At 44.4% G+C, this 19,681-nt stretch overlaps 2 protein-coding genes across 2 annotated transcripts; one reads left to right on the plus strand and one right to left on the minus strand.

Annotated features, from left to right (window-relative positions):
- The first annotated feature begins 1,587 nt into the window (after nucleotides 1–1,587).
- On the plus strand, nucleotides 1,588–2,561 carry LOC131330082 (uncharacterized). The gene is made up of 2 exons (XM_058363584.1): nucleotides 1,588–1,747; nucleotides 1,827–2,561. The coding sequence occupies exons 1-2, from the start codon at nucleotides 1,655–1,657 to the stop codon at nucleotides 2,382–2,384; spliced, it is 651 nt and encodes a 216-aa protein (XP_058219567.1). The 5' UTR covers nucleotides 1,588–1,654; the 3' UTR covers nucleotides 2,385–2,561.
- An 11,970-nt stretch (nucleotides 2,562–14,531) lies between these two features.
- Nucleotides 14,532–19,069, minus strand: LOC131330039 (probable LRR receptor-like serine/threonine-protein kinase At3g47570). The gene is made up of 3 exons (XM_058363513.1): nucleotides 16,321–19,069; nucleotides 15,087–15,524; nucleotides 14,532–14,817 (listed from the first exon to the last, which is right to left on the minus strand). Exons 1-2 carry the CDS (start codon nucleotides 19,007–19,009, stop codon nucleotides 15,124–15,126), a joined length of 3,090 nt encoding a protein of 1,029 aa, XP_058219496.1. The 5' UTR covers nucleotides 19,010–19,069; the 3' UTR covers nucleotides 14,532–14,817; nucleotides 15,087–15,123.
- Between the last annotated feature and the right edge of the window lie 612 nt (nucleotides 19,070–19,681).

A 19,681-nucleotide genomic window follows, 5' to 3' on the forward strand; every position in this document is an offset into this window, starting at 1 on the left:
ACTTCGAATCAACTGGATCGCAACGGCTTATTCGTGCCTCTTCACCGGAACCCTAGTTCGACGTCTGAACCCTAATCTGCAAAATAGACAGGGGGTGAGTGCACCTTTGCCTCTCGTGGCAAAGGCCCTCCGATGCCTTTGTTAGTATCACGTACTAGCAGTTAAACCCTAATTATCAGTAGGAAAGCAATAATAATGCAACGTATTGCGTACCTCTCACCTCTAGGTTTTCCTCATATTTATAGATTTATGGATGCTTGCTGTCCAAGCATCCTTATTGCCATAGGATTCCTAACTCGTATAGGAAACCCAGGATATCAAGGAGTCTCGTTTCCTTTATCAGTTTATGGAAAAGAGTCCTTTTAGGATTCTTTTCCTTTAAGAGCCGAACATCCCATACTCGTTGGGTATCTTTCTCAGATCCTATATTCTTGGGATCTTTATCCCTATATGAGACATGACTATTCTGGAATCTTCCAGAGTATTCTCTCTGCTCCTACTCTCGATTGGAGTTCCATCTTTGTTCGGCCGTCTCATAGCCGAACAGACGGCTTGGACCAGTTACCTCACATGTAACTGGTCCTTGAGCCCGTACAACCTTCCTGGACCATTGACTTCTCATGTCACTGGTCCATATTGCCGAACACTTGTTTAGCATGATGACTGTCCTGTCTATATTCAAACTATGGTCCTACGTACCATTTATTCGGATATCGATTGCATTGCTTTCAACCCGTGATCACTCGTATCACGTGCTAGGTTCTTTACATCATCTGTTCGGCTGTATCATAACCGAACAGTCTATTTATAGCCATGACTTCTCATATCACTGGTCCATATCGCTGTTCACCGAACTACTCGGCGGTAAGTCTAGTCGTATTTACCACGTGTTCCTAGACATCACGTGTTCGATAACTAAATGTACCTGCTCGGGAATACCTCCCTACACCCTGCATACTTATACTGATTCCTTGTTTTGATTTTGCCTTGCAGCTGAGGGAATCGTTCAAGGGCTTCGGGAAAGAGCTAACCGGGCCCGGATTACAGCGGCCTACACCATTCCCATCACAAGTCGGTACGCACCAGAGCTGCTCGGGTACGTCCCAACTTACACGGGCTTTCTAAAGAAGAAACCGAGGCAGCAGGGGGTCCCGAGGGCAGGCCGAGAACGAGGCAGAGGGAGAGGGGGAGAGGAGAGGCTGCGATCGAGACCGAAGGGAGTAACTCCGGACCTCGGGGAATCCTTCGCGAGGAAATTGACCAAGATACTCCCGAGAGAACCGGGCTGAGTGAAGAGATGGCAGGTCCCGGAACTTGGGAGGTGCTGAATCTGAGGCGCCGGAGGCCGGCGGGTCGGGGCAGGGGAACAGTCCCCGGTACGCTAGGCGCCGGGACTTCGAGGGCGACTCCTGTTTCACCACAGGAGCCCCCGAAAAAGAGGGCTCGGCGTGAGGGGGGGGACGGAGAAGGGGGAGATCAGGAGACGATCCTAATCGAGGAGGAGCCGGGAGAGCCCGAAGGGGGGATCGGTGGAACGGAGGAAGGTTCCTGGGTCAATCCGAGGGAACTCCCCTGGGCTCCGGAGTTCCGCCACTTCGCCGGTCGCCAGATCCATCACGCCGACAGCGTCAAGAACCTCGGGGTAGCCTTCGGGATGCTTCAGGGAAGCATTCTTCCAAGGGATGCCCGGGCTGTAACTGGCTTGACCGAGGACATCACGGTCGAGATAGCTCAGGCCCTTTTCAATGTAAGTTAATGGTTTGTGTCCTGCTTTTTTCAACCTGAATGTTTGCACTTGGTGAATCTCTTTTGTTCTTTGTTTGCAGGCGGGAGCTCGGGCATTGGCTATCAATGACCGGTGCAAGGCGCAGGAGAAGGAGACCGAGAAGCTGAATCGGGAGTTAGCCCGGAAGGAAGAAGACCTCAAGCTGGCTCGGGAGACTTGCGAGCTCTACCTGGCAAACTTTCAAAGGTGTGACAGGGAGAGGGTGCAGGCAGAGGGCAGGGCCGCCAAGGCCGAGGAGGATGCCAGCACCTTGCGAGTCACCCGGGCCACAGAGGTTGACTTCGCGAGGAAAGGAGGCTACGATGAAGGTTGGGACGCAGCCGGAGTAGAATATAAGAAGCAGGTTCGGGAGATCGAGGCCGAGCTGCATCGGGACCATTTCTTGGACGGTCTTCGGTATGGCCATGAAGCTTTGGTGAGGAGGCTTAACCTCCCTGAAGACTCCGATCTCCGAACACTTCCCGAGGTGCCTCCCGAAGAGCTTGTTCTGCCAGTGGAAGAGGAGGTGGTGGAGCCTGAGGACCAAAACCCCGGGAACCAAGCTGATCCCAATGCCCCTGCGCCCGAGCACCAGCTCGACCTCAACGCTCCTGCTTAGGATAGTGTCCTTTCCCCTTATTTTTTGAAATTTCATGTCTTTTGTTTCTGTAGCTTTGACTGGACGGCTCCGGACATTTGGAGTTTGCCGTTCCAGGGCTTGTAAATATTTGATACCGAAGCTGTACCTTTTTGTTTATGATTTGGCGCTTAGAACTTGCGATGCCTTGTGAATGAATGCTTTTTTTTCCTCAATGTTTTCTTTAAAATGCTTGTCTGGTTCATTGTTTGGGTGATGATGCCCCTGCTTCGGTGGGATTTGAAGATTTGTAAAACAAGTTTAACCAAAGCATTAACCGATGAATTTTGCCAAGCATAGAAAAGATGTTTATTAAGGGAAAAATGACCTGATCCGGAGCCCCTGCTTTAGGAGGGTCGGCAGAAACCGAATTATGGAATCAGAAGTAAGCATCGATTGAATTCTGAAATTTCACGCTTTTGTTAACGGAAATAAGCCTAGCGAGGAGTAGGCGCGTGAGATGGTGGTACCGCTTAGGGACGTAGGCCGAAGTCGCGAAGGGATATGGCCTCGGCCAAAGGTTCGGAACGCAGCGAGTCCGAGCAGTGAGAGACTTTTGGTGAGTCGGTATAAGGGGCTCGGGGCGATGCCGAGTATCCTTAAAACGAGTGATCAGAAGTCCAAACGACCAAAGAGGCCGGGGTGACTTAGTGGGAATTTTGTCCAAGGGTATTACCCATGGAGAACAATAACCCTGAAGTCGGTGTAAAACGGTCTGGGCAAGAACGGACCGAGTGTAAATAATTTAAACAGCAAAGGGTACAAGTAGTGCCTAGGAAAGAATTCTCATTCAAACTTGGAGTGCTGTCATTACATAAGCAAGTTGCCTTTGAAACTTTTTAAAAGAAAATGTAACATAAAAGAGATGAATTGGGCTTCGGTAACCGAGTACTATCCATAGAACTTCTTCAAGTTATTTGCATTCCATGTTTTAGCTATGGGGGAACCATCCAGCTTCTCCAATTTGTAGTTTCCTGATCCGAGATGCTTGAGACACTTGGTAGGGGCCCTCCCAATTGGGCATTAGCTTTCGCTTTTTGGACTTCACCACCACTTTTTTCCAGACGAGATCGTCAGGCTTGAACGACCTAAGGCGGACGCTTCGGTTGTAACCTTTTGCAACCTCCTATTGGTACGATACGAGCTTGATCCTTGCATTGTCACGTTCTTCTTCGGCTAAGTCGAGGTCCGAAGCAATGCTATTGTTGTTAACCGACTCATCAAAGTTTTCTGTACACATTGTTGGGAGTCCGACTTGGAGAGGGATGACCGCCTCTATTCCGAATGCCAAGGAGAAAGGAGTGCAACCAGTGGATCACCGGGGCGTAGTACGGTAGCCCCCGAGTACCCTGGGTAGCTCTTCGGCCCACTTTCCTCGGCGTGACTCGAGTCGTCGCTTAAGTCCAGATGAAATTGCCTTGTTTGCAGCCTCGGCCTGTCCGTTACCCTGGGGGTAAGTCGGAGTGGATGTGTCCCATTTGATGCCGTACTCATCTAATAGGGCTCGGTATTTCTGTCCAATAAACTGCCTTTCGTTGTCTGTAATAATGGCGAAAGGGACACCGAAGTGTGAAATGATATTTCGCCAAACGAAACGAATGATGTCTGTTTCTTCAATAGTTACCAAAGGTTCGGCCTCGACCCGCTTTGAGAAATAGTCTGTGGCGGTTAGGAGGAACTTAAATCCTCCTGGGGCAACGGGGACCTTACCGACGATATCCATGCCCCATTGGGGAAACGAATGATGTCTGTTTCTTCAATGAGATTAATCCGGGGGGTCTGTTTATAACTTCGGACGGCGTTGACGTAGCACTTCTTTGCCGCAGTTTGATCTCCGTACAAGTCTTCCTAGTGCCCATGAATACCAATGAAACGGACCACTTGGTGATAGGTGGAGGCAATCGCTTTAAGCTTATGCAGCCAGGTGCGCCTGACAATTGCGTTGTAAGGGCTAGGGACGTCGACTACCACAAATTCCGTTGCAAGGGTCACTGAGCCGGCGCGGACTAGAAAAGTGATCATGCCGATGGGCCAGACCGGTGCTCCGTTGAAGCCGATAAGAGGAACTTCGGAGGGACGGAGGTCGGTGTCGGAAATTTTCAGATCTTTGAACAGAGAGTAGTACATGACTTCAGCTGAGCTGCCCTGGTCCACGAGGACGCGACAGACGTTGAAAGTTCCGATGCGTAGCGTGACTACGAGGGCGTCGTTGTGGGGAAGCTGGATGCGGTCGAGATCCCTCTCGGTGAATGTTATTGTCCATTTGGAACCGTCATCAGTTCTGGGGCGTTTCGGTTCGGGACCAACCAACATGACCTGTTTGGAGGAGGAGGCCTCGCTCAGCTCGTCCCTGATGATTCGAGCGGCCTCAGAGTTTAGAGGACCATGTATGACGTGGATCGTCTGGACCTCTTCCTCGGTGTTTGTTTCTGTCTGTTGTGCCCGAGCCGTTGTCTTCTCGTGATCAATGAAGTTGCCGAGGTGGCCACCCGCAACAAGCTGCTCCAAGTAGGCCTTGAAGGGCTTGCATGCTGTGGTGAAGTGACCCTGCTCGTTGTGGTAACTGCATCGGACGATGAGATTTTTGATTTTCCCATTTTCGGTCCCTAGCTTTTGATTTGGGAAGGAGAAGAAAGGCTGATCCTTAACTTGATCGATGATCCGGTAGATAGGAATGGTGAAGACGGTTTTCTCGGCGTTGAAATCACTTGGCTTCGGTCCCCTCTTCTGCGACTACTTGATGGTGTTGACTTGTTTGTTGGCGTTGGGACAGGTGCTGAAACCGGTGTGGATACCGAGGTGTTTAACGTCTTTGAACTCGTAGGCTTCCCGATACCTCTCTCCGCCTTGGACTCGATGAGCTGACACCAACCCTCAATACGAGTCATAAGGTCCTTCATAGAGTTTGGCTTATGGTGAGTGAGGTCGTCGTAGACTTGCTCGTCCTGGGAGGTGAGACCGAGCTTGAATCCTCGGGCTGAGATGACGCCATCGCAACCCTCTATCTCATTGAATAGTTCCCAGTAACGGCCGGCGTACTGCCGGAGCGTTTCGTCGTTCCTCTTGCGGAGGGCTAAGAGGGAATCGATCTCCTTCTCGTGCTTATTGCTTGTTACGAACCGAGCCATGAAGGCATCACAGAGGGAATCGAACGAGGAAATTGACCGAGCCGGGAGTTGATTGAACTAAGTGAGGCCCAGGTTGCCGAGGCTTGCAGGAAACACTTTGCACAAGAAAGCATCGTCCGAGGGTTCGTTCCAAAGAAACAAAGACATGACAAGCTTGTATTGAACTAGGTGAGTGCACGCCTCGGTCTTGCCGTCGTATTTGGCAAACTTGGGTTGGGTGAATCCCTTGGGGGGGGTAACCGAGTCGATTTCTCTTGTAAAGGGGGAAGTCGTGTGTCGTGTAAGCCGCGTGTCGCGGTGAGGTCGGATCGAACGGTCGGGGCCGTCTGGACGCTCAGTCGCTGTACGCTTCTTGGGGACAAGTTTGTCCAATCGTTCATGTTCCTTTCTCTTTAGAGCAACACTAACCGACTTCTTAGAGGAGCGTTCTCGGTGGTGATGGCGGTAGCTGTCCCGAGCGAAAGGCTCGAGGCGCTCAGTGATCGGGCTCCTGCTGTGTGCGCCGTCGGGGTGCGAGACGATGGGACTTCTGGCTCGAGGGCCTTTCGGGCGCTCGCGGTATTTCCTAGTCTGGAACTTCACAAGGTCGTCATTTCCTCTGGCCGCCCTTGTGAGGCTAGGGGTAGATTCCCGGCCTGTCTTGCCCACTCGGACCGAGTGGGTGGAAGAGGCAGAGACGCTCTCAGCACCGAGCCTTTCGAAGGCCGATGGTCTCCTTCGAAGCTGCATAGGGGAACGGGAACGGTCCCTATGCGATGTGTCATTTATGGCTCGAGCGTCTGCCGGTCTTGGTGGCTCGAGACGATCCTTGACTGAGGGGCGGGATCTGTGCTCCAGCAGGTGACCGACTTCGCGACTGTGAGGGGGAGTGTGACGGTCCTTCCTTCCGCCGCGACTCCTTGAGGAATGAGATGGGGAGATTTGGAGGAGGTGCTTGATCTCCGCCAACTCGTCTCGGACGTGTCTGTCGCGGTCCATCACCGTCGTGAGGTCGTCGATTTTCCGCTCAAGATGGCGGATGTAGGAGTGGAGCTCGGAGGATGGGCCTGCATCTGGAATTGACGCTCCGGCGCCAACTCCGACGGATACATGGGTCTTTCCAAGGGCGGTTGCTCTGCCGGAAGCCAGGCTGTGGTCCACGAGGGAACCGAGCCCGTGGGCGGTACCACCGTGATGCGCATCGTCGATCTCAACCATGTTTGATTCAGGAATGCTGAACGGAGCAGAAAGGGGGAAGTGAATGTTGAAAGAGTGGCTAGATCCCCAGCAGAGTCGCCAATTGTAGGGGTTCGATTTGACGGGACCTTGACCTGAGTTAGTATTCCTCTTCCGTTGCTCCATTCCCCTACGACAAGTCACTAGGGCTGGAATAGCCCAGTGACCCTCCGACGATCAAGTTAGATCTCAGAGGAGGATATAGATCTAGGGTTAGGGAAAGATGGCATACCTCTTTAGGTTAGAGTCCCTTTGTATTTATAGACCTAGGTTTGCTTGGCCTCCAAGCTAGCGCGTGAAGGATACGCTCAGGTAATCGCCTCGTATGACATCACAGATGACGCACCGGATAAGGCGGTTATGAAGCACATGGCCAGACCTGACCTAGATGATCCTATCTGCCATGTATCGCTCTTGGTCACCTCTTGTTATGCTACGTTCCTTCAAGAGACCTTAACGGAATGCATGCTTCGGTAATTAACCGAAGCATTAACAGGAGGTTCGATACCGAGCGAGTAAATGGAAGGATATACGCTGTGGCCCGCCTGTGCAATCCTATAGACCGTACCAATATGAGACCTCGGTCAACGATGGTCTGGCTAGGTTACCGAGGCCATAACCGAAGCCTCCACATAAATGAAAAGGGAACGCATGTATATATGTGGCAGACACGTTTTAGCATATCGAGAGTGTGTCCAAACATGTCCCTGTCCCAATCATGTCGAACAAAGATACATTTTTCTTAGCATATTCTGTTTGAATTAAACATAGCCTAGATATATTGAGAAATCCAAAAGTACCTAATGAGGGGATAACATGGCACAAAAATGCAGATGAAATTTCTCGCTAGCCCTAGCAGGGTAATGCGAGGCAAAAATCATTCTAAATGAAAAGCAAATCCTATGCGTGTATTAATTCTTAACTGCCATCTTCAGTAATGTGAAATCGCTGAGCACACATGTAGAAGATCCAAATCAATATAGTCGAAGGAGAAGGAGCGATGGCAAAACAACACCATGAGTCAAGTACATATAGGACGGACATGTCATCTGATTGAAGCTAAAACAATAATATTCTGTGACAAATAGACAAAGCACTATGCAGCATTGCATAGTTATTCTGCAACAACTATCTCAAGACAGTAGAACCAAGTAGAGGAGAAAGAAATCAAGTAATTTGAACTTGAATCAGCTTTTCAAGTCCTAATTAGAATTACGGATAAAGTTTTCCAAGCTGCAACTTTTATCATACAAGTGATTCTTATTATAAAAAATGACCAAAATAAGAATCTAATTAACAGGATCCTTTGAAAATTAGAGCTATATATTCCATTTCATTAAAATCTTGATGCTTCTGTTAGAATGTGCGTGACCTGCTTCAAGGGAAGTTTTCATGGCAACTTCTTTATCGAATGCAAGAAAACAAAAAGCCAACTGCACTGGCCTGTTTTATTTCTCGATCGCCTTTCTTCACGTCAATCAAACCATTTGGGTTACTCAAATACCACTTGGCCATTCTAATTCTGAACGTGCTTTCCGATCCAGAAGGACATCCGAATCTAGACCTTTGACCTTTTTTTTTTCTTTTTCTGATCAGCAATCTAGCCCTTTGACCTTGATACAGGCTTTGGCAGTTGTTTAAAAATTTCTCGTTATTTTCATACTGTTTTGCAATACAATTAGCTGTCAGAGCTTTTCCTATATGTCCCCCTTTGTTCCATAAACCACCTCAGAGAAAAACTAGGCACTGGATTCACATGAAGACTATTAGAGACTATAGCATCAATTAGCTAGCCTAGTCAATTATGGATACTTCCTATCAAGCCCAAATCAATCCTTGATATCTGCAAATCATTCCTAGGCTTTCCTTCCCTTCTTGTATTCTAGATTTGATTTTATTAGCTGTGATTGTGGGATTGACTAGCTGTATAGAAGGGTAATGGTATGGTAATAGTTTGTATATATATCAGTAACAATGTAAGGTTCCTGTAAGGGATGAAGAGAGAAACCATTGTAGTTTTCTTCTCACACTTTTCTTCTCATTCCATTTTATTATGGTATCAAAGCAGTGACTGATCTGCCTCTTCAAACCATGACAGAGAAACAAAACGAAAAAGCTTCCAATTCAAATGATGCCTTGGGATCAATCAACGATCCCTTCTTCATTCCTCATTCTGACAGTCCAACTGCTGTTTTAGTTTCCCCTTTCCTCTCAGGAGATAACTATGGAACGTGGCTTCGCGCAATGACCATGGCACTTCGCGCTAAAAATAAGTTGGGCTTCGTCGACGGAACAATCGAAATACCCACGGAGTCCAGCATGTTGCGTCAATGGGAGCGATGCAATGATCTGGTTAGTTCATGGATTCTCAACTCCACAGAAACTGCGATCCGTGGGAGCATTCTTTACGCTGAAACAGCTAGAGAAGTGTGGCTGGATCTTCGTGATCGATTCACCCAAACCAATGCTCCGAAAATCTATCAATTGAAGCAAGCCATTGGTAAAACAACACAAGAAGATACTACCGTCTCCACATATTTTACAAGGATGAAGGCACTATGGGATGAACTCAGTTCCCTCTCCACTGTATAGCCTTGCACTTGTGGCCATGGAAAAGCGAATGCTGCTCTCCATCAACAAGATCGTGCCATGGAGTTCCTCCAAGGCCTCCATGAGCGCTATTCTAGTCTACGAAGTCAGATTCTTTTAATGGAGCCATTTCCAAGTGCCGCCAAGATTTATGCTCTCGTGCGACAAGAAGAGAAGCAACAGGAAATACACTTTTCAACCCCTTCTACAACCATGCCCGAAGCTGCTGCACTAATAGCCAATTCAGTTACTTCCAATGGCACAGAAAACCAGTCTACACCTTCTCAAAATCATGCTAATCTAAGCACCAATTCTAGGGGTTCGGGTCATCACCCAAACAGATCATCCAATCAGTACAACGGAAATCCTAATCAGCGCAACATAGGTGGAGACCATCGCCAAACTGGGAAACCAAGGATGTACTGTGATTACTGTGATCGAAATAACCATAACCGAGATACATGTTATAGGTTGCATGGTTATCCCATAGATAAACCAAGAGGTTCCTCAAATAACCATAGACTTTCGAGTTCCTCTTCTTCAGGAGCTCCTCGATCCAACGATCGAGCAATGGTGGCTGCTCCATTGATTACCCAAGACCAATACAACAATATTCTGGCCATGCTTTCTTCAGGTAGCATTAATTCTCAAGTCAACTTAGCAGGTATAGCTCTCAATGCGTTAGATTCTGCTTGGATTATCGACACTGGAGCCTCAAATCACATGTGCTCCTCTTTGGCATGTTTCTCATCATATTCGCCATGCTCCACCCATGTCCAACTACCTGATGGTTCTCATGCACCAGTCACACATATTGGAACCATAAAATTTTCACCAAATTTTCAACTTGAGGATGTTTTCTACATACCTTCCTTTCATTTTAATCTTCTATCTATCAGTCAGCTCACAGAATCTCATCAATACTCTATGACATTTTTTCATGATCGATGTGTGTTTCAGGACCTGTCCGTGAAGAAGACGATTGGACTGGGTAGTGCACATGGTGGCCTCTACTACCTTCAAAACCCTTCTGCACATTTCATTACTGGTACACCTACCATCGACATTTGGCATTGGCGGCTTGGGCATCCTTCTCATCATCGGTTGTCTGAGTTAGCCAAAAATGTTCCTTTTATTTCTTGTTCCAATAAATATGTTTGTGATGTTTGCCCTCAAGCAAAACAAACTAGGTTGAGTTTTCCCACTAGCTCTATTTCATCTATTAAACCGTTCCAATTGATTCATGTTGACATATGGGGGAGTTTTTCCCAGCAATCTATGAGTGGTGCACGTTATTTTCTTACTATCGTGGATGATTTCTCAAGATGTACTTGGGTATACCTTATGCGTTTTAAATCTGAAACAAACTATCATTTAAAATCGTTCTTTTCCATGGTGAAAACCTAGTTTCAAGGCAAAATAACACATGTATTTTCTGGTGATGGTGACTTATTTCTTCCCCAAATTCAACAAGTTCATTCTGATAATGGGAGTGAATTTTTGTCAAATAAAATGCAGCACTTCTTTTCTGAAAATGGTGTTATTCATCAAAGAAGTTGTGTATCTACACCTCAACAAAATGGCGTTGTTGAACGGAAACACCGACATCTCTTGGAAGTTGCTCGGGCATTAAGGTTTCAATCAAATCTACCTCTTTCCTTTTGGGGTGAATGCATACTTACTGCTACATATTTAATCAATAAAACTCCAACACTTTTACTTCAAAATAGATCACCCCATGAAGTATTATTTTGCAAGCAACCTTCCTATTCCACCCTTCGCGTGTTTGGTAGCCTTGTGTTTGCCCATAATGCCAACATCAAACACAAGTTGGATCAGCGTGCCAAGCCTGGAATATTTGTTGGATATCCATATGCCCAGAAAGGATACCGTATTTACGATATCAAGAGCAAAACTATTTATGTGTCAAGAGATGTTGTATTTCATGAAACTATTTTTCCATTTCATGATGTCACTTCAACTCCCACACCAACACCAGTCATCTCACTACCTATTGAAGATCATCCACGATATGATTATTACTCACCCTCAACTACAATCGCATCTCCAATGCCAAACTCATCCCCTCCTACAAGTGAACCATCTTTGGTTCCACGAGAATGTCCCCCCATTGTCCAGACATATCATTGCCGAAAAGCAGTCCCTATTATTCCCCAAGAAGTGCAGTCTAATCCACCCACACCTTTGCCTCAAGTAGAAACTGTTGACAACATAAATCCTGCACCCACCAAACATTCCACTCGAGAGCGAAAACAACCAGCCTACCTCCAAGATTACCATTGTTCTAAAGTCACTAATGCTGCACTACCTACTTCATCGGCTTCCAAATCAGCAGGTATCTTGTATCCCATTGATCAATATATTACATATACCAATTTTTCAACTTCCCATCGAGCTCTCCTTAGTGGCATCTCCTCAAATGAAGAGCCAAAAATTTTTTCTCAAGCAGTTAAGATACCACATTGGCGTGATGCTATGGCTGCCGAGATTGCTGCCCTTGAAAACAACCGCACATGGAGACAACCGCACATGGAGCCTTACTCATTTACCACCCAATAAGAAACCTATTGGGAGTAAATGGATTTATAAAATTAAGTACCGAGCTGATGGCACCATAGAAAGATACAAAGCCCGTTTGGTTGCCAAGGGTTTTACACAAGTCGAAGGGCTCGATTATCATGATACATTTGCTCCCGTCGCAAAGCTTGTCACTGTACGGGCCCTTTTATCAGTTGCTTCTGTCAAAAATTGGTCTCTTCATCAACTTGACGTCAATAATGCTTTTCTCCATGGTGATTTGGATGAGGAAGTGTACATGACCCTTCCACCTGGTTTTGCTCGACAGGGGGAGACTCGAGTTTGCAAGTTACATAAATCCCTATATGGTTTAAAGCAGGCTTCTCGCCAATGGTTTGCTAAATTTTCGCAAACTCTTCACAAAGCTGGATTCTCCCAGTCCCGAGCAGATTACTCCTTATTTACGCGGGTGATAGGGAACTCATCCACATTCGTCTTAGTGTATGTTGATGACATAATTGTTACCGGAAATGATCATTCTGCAATTCAGCAATTGAAAGGGTTTCTTGCAGAAATTTTTTTCATCAAAGATCTTGGCCGATTGAAATATTTCATTGGTATTGAGGTTGCGCGTTCTCAACAAGGTATCTTCTTGTGCCAACGCAAATATACTTTGGACATTCTTAAAGATTCAGGATTACTTGGTGCAAAGCCTTCTGCTTTCCCCATGGAACAACACCTTCATTTGACTTCTATTGATGGTGAATCTTTACCCGACCCTTCTACATATCGTCGACTCGTTGGACGTCTCATATACCTCACGGTTACTCGACCCGATATTGCTTATTCAGTACACATTTTGAGCCAGTTCATGCAGGATCCTCGCACTACTCATATGGATGTAGCCACTCGTGTACTCTGGTATCTCAAAGGTACCCCTGGGAAAGGCATATTGCTTTCTTCATCTACTTCGCTCACCTTAAGTGGCTTTTGTGATTCTGATTGGGCAGGCTGTCCTATGACTCGTCGCTCTACGACTGGTTTCTGTGTTCTCCTTGGTTCTAATCCAATTTCATGGAAAACAAAGAAACAAACTACTGTCTCTCGGTCCTCTGCTGAAGCAGAGTATCGCGCTATGGCAACGCTCACATCCGAACTTCAATGGCTGACATACCTTTTGAGTGATCTTGGTATCCCTCCTTCATCGCCAATCAATCTTTATTGTGATAACCAAGCAGCAATCCACATTGCTGAGAATCCTGTGTTTCATGAGCGCACAAAACACATAGAGCTTGATTGTCATTTTGTTCGTGACAAAATCCAATCGAAGTTGATTTCTCCCCACTATATCCGATCATCAAACCAAATTGCTGACATTTTTACTAAACCGCTGGGTAAGGATCCATTTCATCATCTCATCAACAAGCTGGGCGTTACTCACGTACACGCTCCACCTTGAGGGGGAGTATTAGAGACTATAGCATCAATTAGCTAGCCTAGTCAATTATGGATACTTCCTATCAAGCCCAAATCAATCCTTGATATCTGCAAATCATTCCTAGGCTTTCCTTCCCTTCTTGTATTCTAGATTTGATTTTATTAGCTGTGATTGTGGGATTGACTAGCTGTATAGAAGGGTAATGGTATGGTAATAGTTTGTATATATATCAGTAACAATGTAAGGTTCCTGTAAGGGATGAAGAGAGAAACCATTGTAGTTTTCTTCTCACACTTTTCTTCTCATTCCATTTTATTAGGCATTCCTTAGTATTGTAATGGAGCGAAAAATTACGAGGAAATTAATGGGTCCATAGTATTAGACATGACAATCAATTGAAGTAAAAACCTTATCCAAGTACATTCGATTGCGTAAGGAACTTGCAGATTCAGAACTAAGACCATAAAAGAGGCAAAACAAAAAGGTACAGCATAGGTTAATATACGTGACATGGCTGAAGAAATGTCCAGCATCAACAAATCTTCAAGGTCAAGTAGACATCAAAATCCCTGGACAGGAGAAAAATGTAGTTAGATGACAAAAAAGAAGAGTAAAGAAAAGAAAAGAAATGAAAAGACAGATGCTAGAAACTACACCAGCTTGAAAATTAGTTTTGTTGCTACCATACCAAATAAAGGATCCGTAATGGCGGGCAAAGGCGAAAAAGAAAAGAAAAGAAAATGCCATCCAATATGGATTCCTTTCATGTATGGCTGGAAGTTAACATTTGTTGCAATTATACTTTGTCTTCCATTTTCAAAGATAATTGAAACATCGATAACTCCATTTTCTTCATAACCTCAAGAAGTGGAGAGCTGAGTTATGTTGTCAGAAGCTATAAAGCAAAAGAAATGTTTGCGGGCTTTTAAAGAAATTTTGTGGTATTTTTCTCAAGTCACCAAGAAAGTGCAGGGATCATACCTGCTCATGATCACCCAACAATTCTAGTACCTCGGCCTCTATGAGCTCCAGTTTGAAGCAATGTGCTTCTGATCGCATGCAACTGAGTAACAACATCCTTAATGTCCATTCGATTTGTCGGTATATCACGTGATCGCATGCCACTTGACGCTACTAATCGCGAACGACACTCACGCGACCAAGTCACACACTTGATTGTAGGAGGAATCCTCAACTCCAATCAAGAAATACTAGCAAATATTTTCAAAATCTCAAACTCCAAACTATACTTTTTTCATTCATTAGAACACATATAAAGAGGCATTACAAAAGATGAATCTTCAAGACTCAATGAAGATTAGATGATTTCCTAGACAGACCTTTCAAATACCTAGACCACTATTAAAGCAAAAACACAACTTACTAGATAATCAAAACATAGATTCTTAGACCAGAAATTAAAAGACATTGACCAGAAACTAAATAGGCACTTCAAAAATAACTAAGATAACTCTTCAACATCCACACGGTTGCCACGGCTAAGCTCCTGCGTCAGACAAGATAGAAAAATTATAATTAGATCATTAAACACTTGGATGAGGTATGGCGATATTCAATCAATAATTAGATCACTAAACTGTTGCATGGAATATGATCAAAATCAATTTTGTTGGTATGGTACCCAATTCATTGACTTTTGCCAACCCCAAAATGGTAATGCTGGAGGTTGTTCACCACCTAGTGCCAAAAATGCATTGGTCCTAGATATTGATGAATGTTTCTTCTCAAGTTACTAAGAAAGTGAAGGGGTAATACCAACTTGTGATGACCAACAATACTGGCTCTTTTTGCCTCAATGAACTCCAATGTCAAGTAGAGTGTTTCGGATTGCATGTAACTGAGGAACAACGTCATTGATGTTCGGTCGATGTGTCGGTAGTTCTTCTGAACAAGCAATTCCAACTTTAAGTAGTGAAATCACGCAGTCCTGAATTTTGTAACTGGTATGAGAGCTTTGACTCTGATTGCTATCGATACTTGAACTGCCCTGCCCTGTTTCTCTTTGCTGAAACAATGTTGCATCAACAATTTCGGCTATTTTTTCAGGGAGAGACATCTTAACAAAGTTGTGGAGAGTGAGACTATCGCTAAACATGCCATCAGTTGGTCTCTTCCCGGTAAACATCTCCAATAACAGGATTCCATAACTATACACATCACCAAATGTTGACACCTCATTGGCCAATCCATACTCTGCAATTCAGGCACCATATAATAAGAAAGCTGACGAAGACTTGTTCTTGTTCTTGTTCTTGCCATGGTAAAAGTAATTGGTTTGTGGCTTTTGTCATGAGAAAAACAGTACATACTTGAAACAAGCTTGATTCACAGTGACATTTTGAAATTCACAGTGACATTTTGAAAACCATCTAATTGATGGTCTTAAGAAGTCAAAGCTTGGGACAGTTTAACCAAAGATTAACCATAAATTATCACAATAATTTGTACAAAGTTTGTAGCTTTATCCGATTAATCATATATTTGAAAAATTGACAACTCTATACGTTGCAATAGTTGTCTTCGAAGGAAAGACACTAATAAAAGAACAAGTAGCTATTTGATTGACATTGAACTAGGAATAACAACGTGAACCAACTCCCACATGGCTTAACTTACATACATCCTGGGCTTGTACTACATAGCTACTTGGCTGCATAACTAGCTAGCTTCTCATTAGGGTATTGGTACTACTACCATCTAGATATTTACTAGTGACAGATTAACCATAGATGACTGTTTGTAGAACAATAATTTTTCTCTCTCTTTACCCCTATGGATGCAATCAAAGGAGACAAGCAACAATCAGAAAATTTGACATATTTACATCCTCGCAGGGGTTCTGGGAAGACCTCCGTGGGGCACCTATTTGTCACATACACTAGGTTAAACTCAAGTATGAATCATGAAAAGAACACACAAGAATGTCAAAATAACAAAAGGTGACAAGGAAAAATGACAAATTAAAGTAGAGTCTAAGAGGGAAATTTACCAGGAGCCAAATAACCAATAGACCCCCTTATGCCTATTGAACTTGACTGATTTGTAGAAGCGCTATAGGTAGCTTCTTGAATGAATCTCGCTAAACCAAAATCACCGACATGCCCAATCATTTCATCATCTAGAAGAATATTGCTCGGCTTCAAGTCACAATGAAGTATTGGGTTGGAGCAATGATGGTGAAGATAGTCAATTGCACATGCGACATCAATGGCAATATTTAACCTTTGTAGAATGTTTAAATGCCTTGATTCCATGTGGGTGTCTTCTTCGATCTCATTTGGATGCAACCACTCCTCTAGGCTCCCATTGATCATGAACTCATACACAAGAGCTTTGAAATCGTTACCTTGATAATCGACACTTGAACATGCTGTGAGTACTTTTAGAAGATTTCGATGTCTGATGCTTTTTAAGGCCTTACACTCAGCAAGGAAACTTTTGGAAGCACCACGGAATTGAAGGTTTAGTACTTTAACTGCAACAACTTTCCGACCCCCGTCAAGAATTCCTTTATATACTGAACCAAAACTACCCACACCAATCAAATTGGCTGGAGAAAAGCCATCAGTTGCTTTAAGTAGACTTTGGTAGGACAACTGGAGAAATGAGTTTCCTAAGAATTTAACTGATGGTACATTTATTGTCTTTTTAAACCAACAAAAATATAGGACACACAAGAACAGAAGCAGCCCCAAAAGCCCTAACGATATAGAAGTAATTAGTTTCATGGCAAGAGTAAATCCATGGTTTCTGGACCCTTTGGAGTTGCAACTGTGCAGCTGCAATTCAGGTATTCCCCCACAGAGCTTCTTGTTTCCTTCAAGTGAAATGATAGTTGCATTCTTAAATACACATCCTTCTGGTACTGCCCCCTCAAAATCATTGAATGACAGGTTTAATTTCTTTAGAAAGACAAAGCCCTCCAAAAAGTTTGGGATTTTTCCGGAGAGGTTGTTGTGAGAAAGATCTAACTCCTCCAGACCTCTCAAATTGGCTAAAGTTGAAGGAAGGGTGCCCCGTAATTTGTTCCCCTCCACGTTTAATGACGTCAACTTCACACAACTACCAATAGAACTTGGAATACTACCTACCAACATATTTTGAGAAACATCTAGTATTTCTAGATTTTGCAAAAGTCCGATTTCCAACGGAAGGGAACCACTCAAATTATTATGTGCAAGGTTTAGATCCAACAACGACGAGAGATTAGCACTTTCTTTGGGTATGATACCACTAAGATAGTTATGATCAAGACATAGCGACACCAAAAAATGGTATTTACCGATATGTGAAGGGATGTTGCCATGAAGATTATTTCCAGATGCATTAAGATAAAGTAACAAAGTTAAATTTGCAAAAGATGCTGGGATCTCCCCATGGATATTATTATCATGGAATCTCAAAATCCGCAGCTTTTGAAGATTCCCGATATCAGAAGGAATGTTACCACTTAAACGGTTGAGGGACATGGAAAGAACCTGCAAATTGATTAGATTCCCTATACCGGATGGGATGCTCCCAACTAATTTATTGAAATCCAAGCTCAAAAATACAAATTCAGTGGAGCAATTGCTGATTGATTCAGGCAACTCACCTCCAAAGTTGTTTTCGGCTAGAGACACTCGTGCCAATCTAGTGGCATTGGTCAAAGTGTCGAAAAAACTCAAGTCACCCGCTTCCCCTGTTCCTAGAAGATTATCGTGACATGTTATTTTCTCAAGATCACGCAGCTTTTCCAAAGAAGGGACTTTTCCTGTAAATCCATTTTCCGCCAAGGCAAGGTAATTTAGTTTGGTAGCATTGGATACTGTTATCGGAATGGAACCAGTAAACAAGTTACCAGCAAGAACTAGGAGTTGGAGATTAGGAAGAGTGATTCCTAGGTCTGATGGAAGGCTGCCTTGGATTTGATTATATCCAACTTGAAAGGTTGTGATAGAAGAGAGATTATAGATGCATAAAGGAATGGTACCGACCAACTCCGTCATCACCAGCCCAAGGACTTCCAATTTTTCCCATCGACCGAAAGTATCTGGTATAGTCCCGCCAATACCATTGTAACTTGCATAAAAATCCACAAGAGATGATAGATTCCCAAGAGTAGAAGGCAAACCTCCGGCTAGATTGTTGTCTCCGATATACAGTCCCTTGAGCTTACTCAAAGAACCGAGCTCTGCAGGAATTTCTCCTGTCAGCCTATTACCAGAGAATTCAAGGCCAACAAGGTTAGAGCAACTAGATATATTGGTGGGAATTTCACCATAAATTGAATTATTAAGCAGCGATAGTTTTTGCAGCCTTCGCAAGTGGCCGAATTCCGGGGGGATTTCACCACTCAAGCTGTTGTTGCGAAGCCATAGATTCCTGAGAAAGCTCAGATTTCCGATGTGGGGCGAAACAGATCCCGATAGTTTTTTATGATAAATCCTCAACACAGTGACCCTCTGGTGTCGGCGGCCACATGTTACACCAACCCATTGACAAAAGTGGACGGATTCATTCCACGAGTTTAGAGCTCCAAAGGGATCACTGGTTATGGCTGCTTTGAATGCAAGCAAGGCTAGACGGTCAGTCTCGTTCCCGCCTTGCATAAAGCCAGCTACCAAAGGAGAGCCAGATTGCAAGCACAAGAGAGAAACAAGGTGCATGAAAAGGACGAATGGCTTTAACACTGCCATGCCAAGGTGGTGATTGGAAATGTTAATGCTGCATGCGCTGCATGCCCATAACCATGCTTTAATAGAGAGTGTTGGTGCTCTAGTCAAGCAACTTTCTTGACCTTGGTAGACTTGTTTACCGGTTTAATCAATTGTCCCAAATACGTTTTCAGACCGTATATTATTAGATAATTTACTTACATTATCTTTCCAGGTTGGAGTTTGTGGAAACAGCCTCTCTGCTCGCAGGGGTATACATCAACTCTTCCCCAGACCCCGCAATGGCGGGAGCCTCGTGCACTGGGTTTGTCTTTTTTATTTATTTATTTATGTGTAGTCAGATTATAGGTTTCCACTTATTTTCTACTGAAAGCTACATAAACTGAAATTCGGTGTCAGAAATTTATGATTATTTTTACCCCACAGTTTGCAAGCCCAACAATGGATTTCACAGCCTCGATCGTAAGCCATTTCTGATTGTTTCTGTCAGTCGATCGTGTGGTCTTTATTCTCATCAATGACATTATCGAATAGCGATTTTAGCCCTCTTCATGCGCGAAAGTGCTGACTTTGAGAGGTCGAGAGGCCCGAATCATTGCCCATGGATCGATGGTGCGTACTAGACTTTCTGTTTTTGTTTCTATTTTGTATTTTTTTTGTTTGGAACTTCTTGCCAGTCTGTGTAGTAAGGGT

Source organism: Rhododendron vialii, chromosome 6a (assembly GCF_030253575.1).
Source record: "Rhododendron vialii isolate Sample 1 chromosome 6a, ASM3025357v1".
NCBI classification, from domain to species: Eukaryota; Viridiplantae; Streptophyta; class Magnoliopsida; order Ericales; family Ericaceae; genus Rhododendron; species Rhododendron vialii.

Bases quoted from the DNA above. Each gene is read 5' to 3' on its own strand.
- LOC131330082 (XM_058363584.1), top strand. From the start codon at position 1,655: ATGCTTCAGGGAAGCATTCTTCCAAGGGATGCCCGGGCTGTAACTGGC. The intron at 1,748-1,826 runs GTAAGTTAATGG...CTTTGTTTGCAG, and splicing joins TAGCTCAGGCCCTTTTCAAT to GCGGGAGCTCGGGCATTGGC.
- LOC131330039 (XM_058363513.1), bottom strand. From the start codon at position 19,009: ATGGCAGTGTTAAAGCCATTCGTCCTTTTCATGCACCTTGTTTCTCTC. The intron at 15,525-16,320 runs GTAAATTTCCCT...CCTGAATTGCAG, and splicing joins TATTGGTTATTTGGCTCCTG to AGTATGGATTGGCCAATGAG.